Genomic DNA, 13,636 nt, shown 5'->3' with positions numbered 1-13,636 from the left:
GAGAGGGATGGCAGATGACATCAGCGTCCCTGCTGATAAAGACGTGCTGGTGCTGTGTCCCTGTGAGCCCTGCCTCTAGTACAGCCCTGGCTGGCCCTGCTGCATTTGGGGGCCCTCCTGCCCTGATGGCACCACCGGTCTCTAATACTGGAAATGAGCACAGCTGGAAGAAGAGCAGCTGGGGGGAATCTAGGGGGAGTGGCAAGCAGGAGGAGGATTCAGCACCCATGCACACATACCTGTGCACCCCTTTTATGCTTTCATTCACACCGCTACCATTTTATTTGTGACTCTGAGAGACTTGTTAAGTCTGCTGCCATTATGTGTAGTTTGGCCCCAAAGTTTTTTTTTTTTTAATGTTCTTATGTTATTAGGTAGATTTTAACCGAATTATAAGTCGCTTTAGAGAGCAATCCTATGGTCCCTAGACAGTGTCTAGGAGGCCATAGGATAGTTCAGATTCCTGGATCTGAGGTCAGAGGCAGTGCTCTGACCTTGGGCCCAGAAGCCTGAGCACCCCTCCCCCTCCCCCTTGCAGACAGCACCGAGAGAACCAGCTGCCTGTCCGAGCTCACAAAAGCGACTTCTGAGAGGAGGGAAAGTGGGTGGTTCTGTGGCCGGGGAGGGGATTAGGGAGGCTGCTTTCTGAAGAATTCTCTGGCCTCCCCAGCCTCCTTCCCTTCCGCTCTGCAGAGCCCCAGCTAGATGGACGAAAACTCCCATCTAGCAAAAATGCAGAGTGGGGGGAGAGTGGAGGCGAAGATCGCCTCTGCACTCCTCCCGTTCTGCATAGGATGCCTGTCAGCCTCCGAGTTCGGACACTGATGGGCATCCCAATAGGACTGAACCCTTAGTTACACTACTGATCCATACCTCATATATCAGATTGTCATCCAGGGACAGCACCTCCAGATGTTCCATTGCACAAATCTCTCTTGGAAATTCCTCCAGGAGATTTTCACTTAGATCTAATAACATCATACTGGTTAGCTTGGAAAAAGAAGGATGCACCGTCTGCAATGCACAATTTTTCATGTAAACCACAATGAGTGACCTCCAGCGGCGAATCTGGCGTGGAAATTTTGCCAGGGCATTCCCAGACAACCCAAATTCTTTCATTTCTATCAGTTCCTTCAAACTTCGAGGAAGTTTGTGCAGAAGGTTTCTGGACAAATCAAGAACAGACAGTTTCAAGCACTTACTCAGTGTATCAGGCACAGACGTCAAGTTGTTACCTGCAATGAAGAACTGGGCTAAACTTTCCAGGGAGCAAATCTCTTCAGGAATAAGGCTCAGACTATTTTTTTCTAGATCAATTATCTCCAGATTATAGAGATGACAAAGTTCCAGGGGGAAATTTTCAAATCTGTTCCCCTTTAGATAAATTTCTTTAAGTTTGGTCAAATTGACTATTTCCTTGGGAAGGCAATTTAGATTATTTGTGGACAGTCCAAGCAACTCCAGATGATGGAGGTGTTTGCAGATTTCCACTGGAAATTCATTCAAGTTTATATCATATAATCTGAGCTGACGAAGTGCCCTCAATTTACTGATGATATTCAGTGAACTGTGGAAGAGTGGATTAGTGCTCAAATCCAAGCTCTGAAGACATTTCAGTTCTCCAAGTTTCTCACATATGTTTTGTATGTTGTTCTTATTCAGATAAAGAACTTTTACATTCTTTAGCTGATAGATATTTTCTGGGATGCTCTCGATCATATTTCTCTCCAGATGTACTTCTTCCAGGTCTTCTAGTTTAAAAACCTGCCATGGGATGGTTGTCAGACTCTTGTTGGCTAAATCAAGAAAAAAGATTCGGTCTGTGATCTGCACTGGCACAAGAACCTCTCCTTTTGGTTCTCCACCTATCACTTCTTCATTTATTGTCTTTTCACCTTCATGTATTACTTCTTCTGGTGTCATCGGGTCATTGTCATTTTTGCCAGTGGTGTCAAATGCCTTAGAGCGGCAGGCATTTATTGTTGAAATGGAGCTCTTGGAGATACCAAGCATTGTATACCTAGTTTTGACTACAAAGAAAGAAAGAAGAAATGAAAGAATCTGGAGAACTGGACACTCATTCCTTAAATAAAACCAAATATTGTGATTATGGACCTAAGCATTTTCATTGATAAATTCCACCTGTTTCTTGAGTAAGTGACATGCTTTTGGGACTTGATGAATCCAGGAAAACTTTGTTTTTCCCTTCTGAGATCGAGTATGACTATGCTATTCTGGATGTGTGAATCTGCTCTCATCTGCTCAGCATAGCCAGAAGCTACTACCAGCTGTATAGAAAAATAGTCTAAAGATGGCTTGTTCCACAGATTTTACACATGTAAGGCCTGAAATTTTTGAGCAACCAGTACTTGCTCTTGCTTAACCTCTTCTAGATCTGAAGTAAAAGAAGAAACTAATCTAATTAGCTTAACCAAAGCAAGATTTTTGGATGATATTATTCCCAAGCATTGAAAAGGAACAAGAACAGTGCTGTCCTGGTTTTAGTTTCCTTTGGAGAAGAAAACACTGGAGACTTATGGCATTTTTGTAATACCTGCCCAGGTGGGTGGTGTCCAGCTTGTTCTGTAGGGGCTTGAACACATCCTAAATATGTGGTCTGGAAACTTCAGTTGGTATAGGATATGGTGGCAAGATTATTAAAATTATGCCAGTAATTTGTCATCCTCACTGGCTCTCTGTCCATTTCTAGACCTAGTGCAAAAGGACCTTCATGGCTTGGGACCATGGTACCCGAACACATGATCCCACATCCTGAGATCATTATGGGAGCCCCTTCTTTGGGAGCTCCAACCAGGTGACCTGTAGCAGCTTGCTACGAATGAAAAGGCTTTTTTTTGTACTTGCGCTCCAGCTGTGGAATGCTTTTGTCGAGTAGGCTTACCTGGTATCTACTTTAATGTCCTTTTAGTGCCAGGTAAAAACCCGTCTTCCCTGCTTGCCACCTTTTAAATCTTGCCATACCTCTTAAATCAGTTTTAGCTCTTATGTTTGATTCTCTGCTCTTTGTTTCTGATCTTAATTTGGAATTTGTTTTAACACTGCATCAACTTTTATTGTGCTACTCTTTCTGCTGTTGTTTTTAATTTATTTGTTAAGCTGCCCTGAGAAAGTTTGTTATGGGGTAGCCTATGAATATTGACGGCTTCATGGATCACTGCCTTGTTGTGGCGAAGGGGCTTGCATAACTCAGTGAAGCCATAAGCTATGCTGTGCAGGGCCACCCAAGACAGACAGGTCATGGTGGAGAGTTCAGACAAAATGTGGTCCACTGGAGAAGGAAATGGCACTCCAGTATTCTTGCCAAAAAAAACCCATGGAACGTATCACAAGGCTAAAAGAGATGACGCTGGAAGATGAGCCCCTCAGGTCGGAAGATGTCCAATATACTACTGGGGAAGAGCAGAGGGCATTTCCAAGTAGCGCCAGAAAGAGTGAAGCGGCTGGGCCAAAGCCGAAAGGACACTCAGCTGTGGATGTGTCTGGTGGTGAAAAGAAAATCCGATGCTGTAAAGAACAATATTGTTTAGGAACCTGGAATGTAAGATCAATGGATCAAGGTAAGCTGGAGGTGGTCAAACATGAGATGGCAAGATTGAACATCGACATCTTGGGAATCAGCGAATGAAAATGGACAAGCATGGGTGAATTTAATTCAGGTGACCATTATATCTACTTCTGTGGGCAAGAATCCCTTAGAAGAAATGAGTAGCACTCATAGTCAACAAAAGGGTGGGAAAAGCAGTACTGGGGTACAATCTCAAAAATGATAGAATGATCTCAGTACGAATCCAAGGCAAACCATTCAACATCACAGTAATTCAAGTCTATGCCCCAACCACTGATGCCGAAGAAGCTGAGGTTGATCGGTTCTATGAAGACCCACAACACCTTCTAGAACTAACACCCCAAAAAGATGTCCTCTTCATCATAGGGGATTGGAATGCTAAAGTAGGAAGTCAAGAAATCACCAGGATAACAGGCAAGCATGGCCTGGTGTACAAAATGAAGCAGGACAAAGGCTAATAGAGTTTTGTGAAGAGAACACGCTGATCATAGCAAACACTCTTTTCCAACAGCACAAGAGGCGACTCTACACATGGACATCACCAGATGGTCAATATCGAAATCAGATTGATTATGTCCTTTGCAGCCAAAGATGGAGAAGCTCTATACAGTCAGTCAAAACAAGACCTGGAGCTGACTGTGGCTCAGATCATGAGCTGCTTCTTGCAAAATTTCGGCTTAAATTGAACAATGTAGGGAAAACCACTAAACCGTTCAGGTATGACCTAAATCATACCCCTTGTGAATATACAGTGAGGAATAGATTTCAGGGATTCGACCTGATAGACAGAGTGCCTGAGGAAGTATGGACGGAGGTCCGTAACATTGCTCAGGAGGCAGCAACTCAATCCATCCCAAAGAAAAAGAAATGCAAGAAAGCCAAGTGGCTGTCTGAGGAGGCTTTACAAGTAGCTCACGAAAGAAGGGAAGCGAAAAGCAAGGGAGAAAGGGGAAGATATACCCAACTGAATGCAGAGTTCCAGAGAATAGCAAGGAGAGACAAGAAGGCCTTCTTAAATGAACAATGCAAAGAAATTGAAGAAAACAATAGAATGGGAAAGACTAGAGATCTTTTTAAGAAAATTGGAGATCTCAAGGGAACGTTTTGTGCAAGACGGGCATGATAAAGGACAAAGAAGGGACCTAACAGAAGCAGATGAGATTAAGAAGAGGCGGAAAGAATACACAGAAGAACTATACAGGAAAGGTCTTAATGTCCCTGATAGCCATGATAGTGCGGTCACTGAACCTGAGCCAGACATCCTAGACAGTGAAGTCAAGTGGGCCTTAGGAAGCATTACTAACAACAAAGCTAGTGGAGATGACAGTATTCCAGCTGAGCTATTTAAGATCCTAAAATATGATGCTGTTAAAATGCTGCACTCAATATGCCAACACATTTGGAACACTCAACAATGGCCACAAGACTGGAAAATTTATATGCAGATTACATCATGAGAAACACTGGGTTGGATGAATCACAGGTCAGAATTAAGATTGCCAGGAGAATTATCAACAACCTCAGATATGCAGATGATACCACCCTAATGGCAGAAAGCGAAGAGGATCTAAAGAGCCTCTTGTTGAGGGTGAAAGTGGAGAGTGCAAAAGCTGGTTTGAAACTCAACATGAAAAAAAACGAAGATCATGGCATCTGGCCCCATCACTTCCTGGCATATAGAAGGGGAAGAAATGGAAGCAGTGACAGATTTTATTTTCTTGGGCTCCAAGATCACCACAGATGGTGACTGTAGCCATGAAATTACAAGACGTTTGCTCCTTGGGAAGAAAACTATGGCAAACCTAGACAGCATAGTAAGAAGCAGAGACATCACCTTGCCGACAAAGGTTCGTCTAATCAAAGCTATGGTTTTCCCAGTAGCAACGTATGGCTGTGAGAGCTGGACTCTAAGGAAGGCTGAGCACCGAAGAATTGATGCTTTCGAACTGTGGTGCTGGAGAAGACTCTTACGAGTCCCCTGGACTGTAAGGAGGTCAAATCTGTCAATCCTAAAGGAAATCAACCCCGAGTGCTCATTGGAAGGACAGATACTGAAGCTGAAGCTCAAATATTTTGGCCACCTAATGCGAAGAGAAAAGTCACTGGAAAAGACCCTGATGCTGGGAAAGATTGAAGGCAAAAGGAGAAGGGGACAGCAGAGGATGAGATGGCTAGATAGCATCAACGATGCAATGAATATGGACTTGAGCACACTCCGGAAGGGAGCGGAGGACAGGAAGGCCTGGCGTGCTATGGTCCATGGGGTCACGAAGAGTTGGACATGACTGAACAACTGAATAACAACAATGAATATTGAAAATAAATACATACTTTTATAAACATACAAGCAGAACAGGGAAGCAAGCAAGCAGTATGTGCTCTCCTACCAGGCAACAACTACTCCATATCAGATCTCCAGAGGGAGATACATACACCCCAAGATGCATTCAGCCTTCAGCTACTCTCAGATATCTTTCTCTGTTTCTGTCCATATCCCCGTCTGTCCAGAAACTGCTTTCGTTGCTATGCACATGTATGTGCACATGCACGCACATACACACACACCTGCACACACACACACACACCTGGGGTGTTGAACCTCTTTCAGCCTGGGTTGTTGAACCTCTTTCACCCTGGGGTGTTGAATCTCTTTCAGAGAAGCTCTCATGGGATGCATTTCAGTAATGGGTGAGGCCAAAAGCAAAGTGGTTGGAGCTAACATACCAAAAATACCAGAATCCTTTTGTATAAAGCTCTTACTTTCAATAACTAAACCTTAGGAGAGGTTTAGGAGATTTCAGCCTTTTAGAATGAGAAAAAAACGTGGAAGCTGGTGGTTCTGACTTCAGTGGGCCGGTGTTTCCATTCTGGGTTTTAGTCAGAACGAGACAGAACTCTAATGGAGCTATCCAAGGTGCTGAACCCAATTCCAAATGGGTTCAGCACCTTGGATAGCTCCTTTATAGTCCTGGCTGGTTCTGAATGAAACCCAGAATGGAAACACAGCCCCAGTGAAATCGGAGCCAGCATCCTCCATGGAAAAAAAAGTGCAAAAGCAAGGAAACCACCAAAAGATCAGCGAGTGGAGGAAAGAGAGTGGGACTATGTGGAGAACCCCAGAGGGCCAGCTTTGGCCATCAGGCAGGCTGGATTTGGTCCCCATGCCTGAGGTTCTGCACCCCTGCCTTACACCTTGGAGTATGTGTGTCATTATCTCAAAACTCTGATGGCTAACAGTCAAGAGAGATCTCCAAGTACTGTGCAGCTATTAGCTCTCATTGAAGAAACAGGAACTCACCATTCTACACCATTAACAAACAATCTGCCTAACAAAAGAAGGTCACCATAAGTCAAAACTACATTATTCAGTAGCTTTGCTTCCCCTACTTCATCCCATGAATAGCAGAAACAGAAAAAAATAGACAAAATAAATATAAGTGAATTTTCATAACTTCCATAGTCAGGGCTGGCCCAAGAAATTTTGCTGCCTGAGGCAGAGCAGCATATGGTCCCCCCACCCCCCGCCCCGCAAAGTCAAGGTGCATTGGACCCAAAGTCAGCTGAATTATTTTAGTACATGTGGCAGAAAATGCCATAAGTATCCCTGGCAGCAAAAATACAATAACAAAATAACTACCGCTTTGCTGCCCTTTTATGTCACCCAGAATTTGCTGCCTGAGGCAACTGCCCCACTCTGCCTCATGGTAGGGCCAGCCCTGTCTATAGTACTTTCTACAGATGGCAATATTTTGTTCTCTGTTGCTCACTCTGTGTGTGTGTGTGTGTATGTATGTGTGTGTGTGTATGTATGTGTGTGTGAGTCATATGAACACACACACACACATACATGCATACATGTATATAATGGCAAAGATTGGCATGGATGACAGTCTCTAGTGCTGAAACAAAGCACAGGGCTCAACACAATTCTATGGCATCTCAAAGGAGACAGGCTCCTGGTTGTGTATAATCTGAGGTGGCCCAAAGCTTATTCTGGGGTGTACATACCTAGTCCCTTATTCATTTATATGTACATTGGCTATTATCGGAATGGTGGGCCTTACGCTTGACAGTGTTGCACTAAACTGAAACACTGAACTGGGGGCAATGCTAGGACATCTTGTAGCATCTTATGAGGGTATATGATTCAGGGTGGTCCAAATCTTAGCTTGGGGCACCCCCCCCAGTTCTTTATTCATTTATTATAAGGCCATAATTGTGACCTGGTGTTAAGGGTAAGTCAGATGAATCACATTCTAGATTCTGGCCAGAAATTAAGGGGGCAATAGGTTCTAGGGCTTATACTCATCTGGGAGGATTGATCTGACACTTGGCAGTGTAGGAGAGGTTGGCTTGAGGATGGTCCATGCCAGTTTTGAGGTAGAAAGGATAAGAAAAGGCTTATCTATAGGAGTTTAAAATTTGACAAGTGACCATCAGCAGTTTGACAAGTATTGTATGTTTTCTTTCATTAGACTTTTCTGGGGTTAAACTTTATGGACTGATTTCGCCATGTATACAACATTTTTTGGGAAATAATTTGCTATGTGAGGTCAGGGGGAATGTCCAGGATGTGTGCCATGTAGCTTTTCTTTAAAATGCGATTTTTGAGGGGTCATTTTATCTTTTGTAAGTTCATGCCTAGAATGATCCTGGAAGTGGGAGGGGGTATAATATGAGTGAGTGTGGCTGGTCGCCAAGGAGACAGGATAAAGTGGAGGGGAGGAGGGTGTTTATTATTATGTCAGTTTTAAGGCTAGGCAGCTGGGAGACAGTTTGGTTCTGGGGGAAAATAGGAGCTGCAGTGTTAATTCTACTTTAAATAGCCAGTGTGTGGTGTAGTGGCTAGAGTGTTGGACTGGGAGTTGGGAGATCCGGGTTCTAGTCCCCACTCAGCCATGGAAGCTCACTGGGTGACTTGGGGCCAGTCACAGACTCTCAGCCCAACCCACCTCACAGGGTTGTTGGTGTGAGGATAAAATGGAGGCGGAGAAGGAGGATTATGTACACTGCCTGGGGTTCCTTAAGGTGGAAAAAAGGTGGGATATAAATGAAATAAAACAAACAAATAAATAAGTTATTTATGCTGCTGTTATTATACTGCAGAGCTGGGGAACCAAACTGTGGGCCTTTCTCCAAAGTATAACTTAAAAGTATAACATCTGGCTTTCCCAGTGTTTTCCCTGACACAGCCACTCTCTAGGATAGTATATGGAATATTTCTTTATTGAAACTCAAGGACATCTTGTTTGAGAGACACAGAACAGTGTGCCTTCCTATAAGATTTGGGGCACCATCCTATGCATGTTTAGACAGAAAAAAAGTCCTACAACTCCTCAGCTAGCCATGCTGGCTGAGAAATGCTGGGAGTTGTAGCATATGTTTCTGTCTAAACATGCATAAGATTCTGCATTTGGTTTCTTAAGAGCTTCACATCTCTAAGTTCCTTAGTTCGTGCTGGTATTTTCTGTGCATTTGTGAGGAGTTTCTGCTCCTGCTCAATTTCTGCTGCTAAATTTACAAGACCAAAAAGAGGAAAAATATTCTTTTTGGCCCAGAAGATATGTGAATAAATAAGCTATCCTTATTTCCAGGTTTATAATCCTATCATAGATTTATGCAACTTGGATACAAATTCTTTAAGTATTCTGGACATTCAGTAGTACTAAATTTCCTAAAGTAAGAATCAGCACTTCATATTAAAATACATGGATCACAATTTTTATTTGTTGGAATAAATGTTTAAAAATGAATGTTTAAGTGCCTTTATGTGAATTCTGATCCTTTTAAATGGTGCATGAGGGCCAAACATACATTACTTTAAAAAAGCAGCTATAGCTTTTTTTCTTTTCATTTTTACTCTAGAGTAGGGGCAGGGGGCTGATCTCGATTGGGACCCTATCATGGCCGGGGGGTGGTCTTTAACAAAGCAAATGGATCACTATTTTTGCAATAGAAATAGCATGTTGTGTAATGACATAAAAGAGGAGATCTGGGAATATTTGACTGTTCTTCTGGAGCTAGGGAGTGTTGTCAGAGAAAGAAGGTTGCACCCAGAGTTGTGGTTTTTTTAAAACCACTAGCAGTTTCTGCTTGAATTCTGACACAACTGTCAAATTCCATGGCACAAGCCCTTTTCAAATGGGGATTGAAGATGATTCGTTCACCTATCCCTGATGTCATAAAACTAACCTGACACTGTATGATCTTCAGCAGGCAGGTATCCATGTGAGAGGAAAGAAGAAGAGTGGAGAGGTGGGACGAGAGGCCAAGAAGAGGCCAATGAGCTCACATCTACCTCAGCTATCATAATAATACCACCATGGAGAGCTTCCTCTTGGACTTAGCCTCATCTTCCCAGGTATCAGTAGAGAGAGGTAGGGAAGGAACAGGCTAGGAGAAAACAAGGAGTGCATCAGCAGAAACATTGGGAGAACTCAAGTATCAAAAAATCAGCTTTCCTAGTGAGATATATAGAAACCAAATTCTGTCTTAGCAACCAGTGTGCTGTAGTGGGTACAGTGTTGGACCAAGGAAAGCCACTGTATAGACCAATCTTCCCTAACCTGGTGCCCTCCAGATGTTTTGGACTTCAGCTTTCATCAGCGCCAGCCAATATGGCCAATGGTCAGGAATGCAAGGAGTTGTAGTCCGAAATATCTGGAGGTCACCAAGTTGGAGAAAGCTGGTCTAGATCATGAAAGTCGGTGAATGATTTTGTGTACAGCCACGTTTCCTTAGCCTAGCCTGCTTCACAGAATGGCTGTGAGGATAAAATGATTTCATTTCATATAAACTGCCCCAAACACCTTGGAAGGCTTAGACACAAATGTCATACATCAACAGGGGGCCATAAACAAATAAGCAAACTGAGGGCTGTTTCCCACAATCAGTTTGACGTCTTGAGAATGTGGTTTGAGTAGACTCGCCATAAAGAGTTCAGTCTCCTGTTGAAACTGCTGAAAGCAGGTTGAGAGATGGCACAGTAAATGTGGACTGAGCGGGGAGCACTTCACTGATGCTAGAGGTCACTGTCTTGTCACCAGTGTCGAAGTAAGGTTCAACTGCAAGTCGGTTTCTTTACATGGAATGGGATGGGGGGTGGGGGGAGGTGCCATCTTGTCCGTTGCTTTAGGCAGCAAAATGTCTTGAGCCACCTTGACGCAATGGGTCTTTTTATGTCCCCCCAGGGCCCAGCACCAAATACATTTTTAAAAAAAAAATCAGGACTTCGATTGTTTAAATCAGTTACAACTATAAAACAGGAGTTAATTTTGTACTTGCACCCATAGAGAGTGATAAACAATTTAGTTTTAGTTAAGAATGGTTGTGTACTATTACGGATAGTGTCTACTATTGAAATTCTCAAGTCCTCACTGCTCAGATAGACTGTTCCTGCAGCTTGCTATTCTACAGTGAGTCAGCTCAGAAGCCATACAAAAACACCTAACATTATATGTCTCTGATATTCTTCTCCTGTCAGCAGAGTTCAGTGGCTGAGGGAGCAATCTTATGCATGTTTAGACAGAGAAAAGGCCTACGACTCCCAGGATTCCCTAGCCAGCATGGTACAGGACAGTATATTTCCGTTGAACATTAAGAGAAACTTCTTGACAAACATAACAATTTGACAGTGGAGCCAATTTTCTAGAGGAGTGTTGGGCTCTCCATTGCTGGAGATCTTCAAGCAGAGGCTGGTCAGCTATCTGTTGGGAGTGTCCTAATGTGGATTTCCTTCATTGGGTGGGGATTGGACTAGATAGTCTATAAGACCCCCTCCAACTCTATGATTCTATGTATATAGCTGTAGCGGCTTGCACAGTACTTTGCTACTTTATTTCCAATATATAAAGCAAAAGAAGTAGATATGGACACATTTGTTAAATCTGCAGAATTTCTATACAGTGCAGCCAGTATTCAGCTTTTTTTGGCAGAGACTCTTGATTAAAATAAAAATAAAGCAGAAACTATACACAGCCCCTGGTGACTTTGCATATTAGAACCTGGTCTAATGCATCAGCAGGGTCACACAATGAACGATGAAGACAGGGCAATGTACTGCGACAATAGTTCCTCAGTGTGAAGATAAGAAGTTGTGAACAAACTGAACAATGGCTTGTCTGCTGTGACTGATATTTCCGTGTGGTGCATAACCACATGAGTGATGGGTCAATGGCAGTCTCACCCAACCTGGTACCCTCCAGATGTGTTGGATTGCAACTCCCATAATCCCCAGCCAGCATGGCCAATACATCTGGAAGGCACCAGGTTGGAGATGAGGTATGATGGTCTATGATGAGTGATGCTCAGGCCCAACACATGAACTCAACGTAACCACAACCGATCAGTTTAAAAACGCCTGTACCATGCCTGCCTCTTCTGGTTTAGCATACAACCGACAATCTTCTCCTTTGTAGGTTGTGCAGCATGATGTGTGAACCCGGACCATTGGGTTGTTTCGGAGCTAAACAACCCAGTGATTAACCCAACAACAAACAACCTACATAGGAGCTGATCATGAGTTATGTGCTAAAGTGGCAGGCATGCTGACAGTTTTTAAACAGATGGCCTGTCCTTACGTGCCAGTCGTAGTATCTCCATTGTACATTTCAGTGGCACTAGTCATGATGACTGCATATTACCTCCAGAACTGGAGGCAGTATGCCTCTCAATACCAGTTGCTTGGGAACATGAGCAGGCGAGTGCTATTACACTCATGTTCTGCTTGTGGGATTCTCAGAGGCATCTGGTTGGACACTGTGGGAAACAGGATGCTGGACTTCCTGACGCTAGAAAGTCTGAAAAGTTAAACTACTGCACCATAGGAATTGGAGGTCAGCCACTGGTTTCTTTTTAAAAGATGCGCTGCAGTTAGAGTCTCTCAACCTGGAAGAAACTTTTCCTTCTAATCTCGGTATGGTCAGAGTCACCATTTTAGAATGTTGCCTTCCCTGTGCAGAGGCTGAGCTGTGGCAATGAAAGCACCTCCTGACAAGCCATTGCGCACCTAGACATCTCCAAAGTTTGGAAAGGAAAGGTTCCTCCTGTGCAAGCACTGAATCATTGCTGATTCCTAGAGGGACGCCGCTTGTACTGGCGTTTTAATGGCAGACTGTAGCGGGGTGGTTTGCCATTGCCTTCCCCAGTCGTGACTACCTTTCCCCCAGCAAGCTGGGTACTCACTTTACCGACCTCGGAAGGATGGAAGGCTGAGTCAACCTGAGCTGGCTGCCTGGGACCCAGCTTCTGCTGGGATCGAACTCAGGTTGTGGGGAGTTTTGGTTACAATACTGTCACCTACAACTCCATTATCAAAACAAAGCGTCTCGGTTTGTGAATTGGCCATGCTTTGTATGTTTAAAATTGTTTTCAGATCTACTTGTCTGTGTGTGCTGTCTGTTTAAATGTAAATAGTTTTTCACTTTGTATAATATATTTTAATGGTTTTTAATCTTTGTAAACCGTCCAGAAAGCTTTGGCAATGCGGGGTGGGCTGGTATAGAACTGCAAATAATAATAGTAATAATAATAAGCAAAGAACCAGTGTGCTGGCGCATAGTCGGTTCATTGAATTCCTGCAAATTGCAGAACCCGCCGCTCTGGGATCCCACCTAAACTTTGGTAAAACTTGCCAGTCGCCTTTATAGGCACACCTCCTTACCCGTGCTCTGGCGGGCGGAAACTACAGGGGCGCAGGCGCACTCAGAATCCCTCGGGCGGCGATCGAAAAAGAAGCGCATGCACAGTTGCCGTAGCAACCGCGGCCCGGGTGGAGTTTGTTTCCCTGGCGCGCGCGCTCTGCAAAGAAAGCGTCGCAGCAGCAGTAGCAGGTAAAGGGGCGCAATAAGGGAAAGGGGCCGTTTCCATCTCGGGAGTTCAGGTTGCCCTAAAGGAGGGGAGGGCGGTCTCATTTATTTCGGCGCCCCACAGTTGACATAGAGTAAACGGACAAACGAAATGGGCGTCCTTCTTCATTCGGGGGCAGTGCTCTCCTGTTACTCAGAAGTAAACGAGCACTTAGGCGTGTATTTAATGGCCCAGTTTGGGTGA

General features: G+C 44.0%; 1 protein-coding gene across 3 annotated transcripts in view; it reads left to right on the top strand.

Annotated features, from left to right (window-relative positions):
* LRRC34 (leucine rich repeat containing 34) overlaps positions 1-13,636 on the top strand; it is a 46,505-nt gene that overhangs the window by 11,841 nt on the left and 21,028 nt on the right. Inside the window, exon 2 of one of the 3 annotated variants that reach the window (XM_084847482.1) lies at positions 9,800-9,947. In XM_084847482.1, coding sequence (XP_084703608.1) covers positions 9,909-9,947 — 39 coding nt within the window. In that variant the 5' untranslated portion in view covers positions 9,800-9,908. Of the gene's footprint in view, positions 1-9,799; positions 9,948-13,273; positions 13,417-13,636 lie in introns of those variants that run through there. The other 2 variants (XM_084847485.1, XM_084847484.1) reach the window with 2 other exon arrangements.

The sequence above is a fragment of the Heloderma suspectum genome, chromosome 3 (assembly GCF_057233095.1).
Source record: "Heloderma suspectum isolate Gila_16-S chromosome 3, 16-S_ref, whole genome shotgun sequence".
NCBI classification, from domain to species: Eukaryota; Metazoa; Chordata; class Lepidosauria; order Squamata; family Helodermatidae; genus Heloderma; species Heloderma suspectum.
This window is presented reverse-complemented; position numbering and strand designations above follow the sequence as displayed.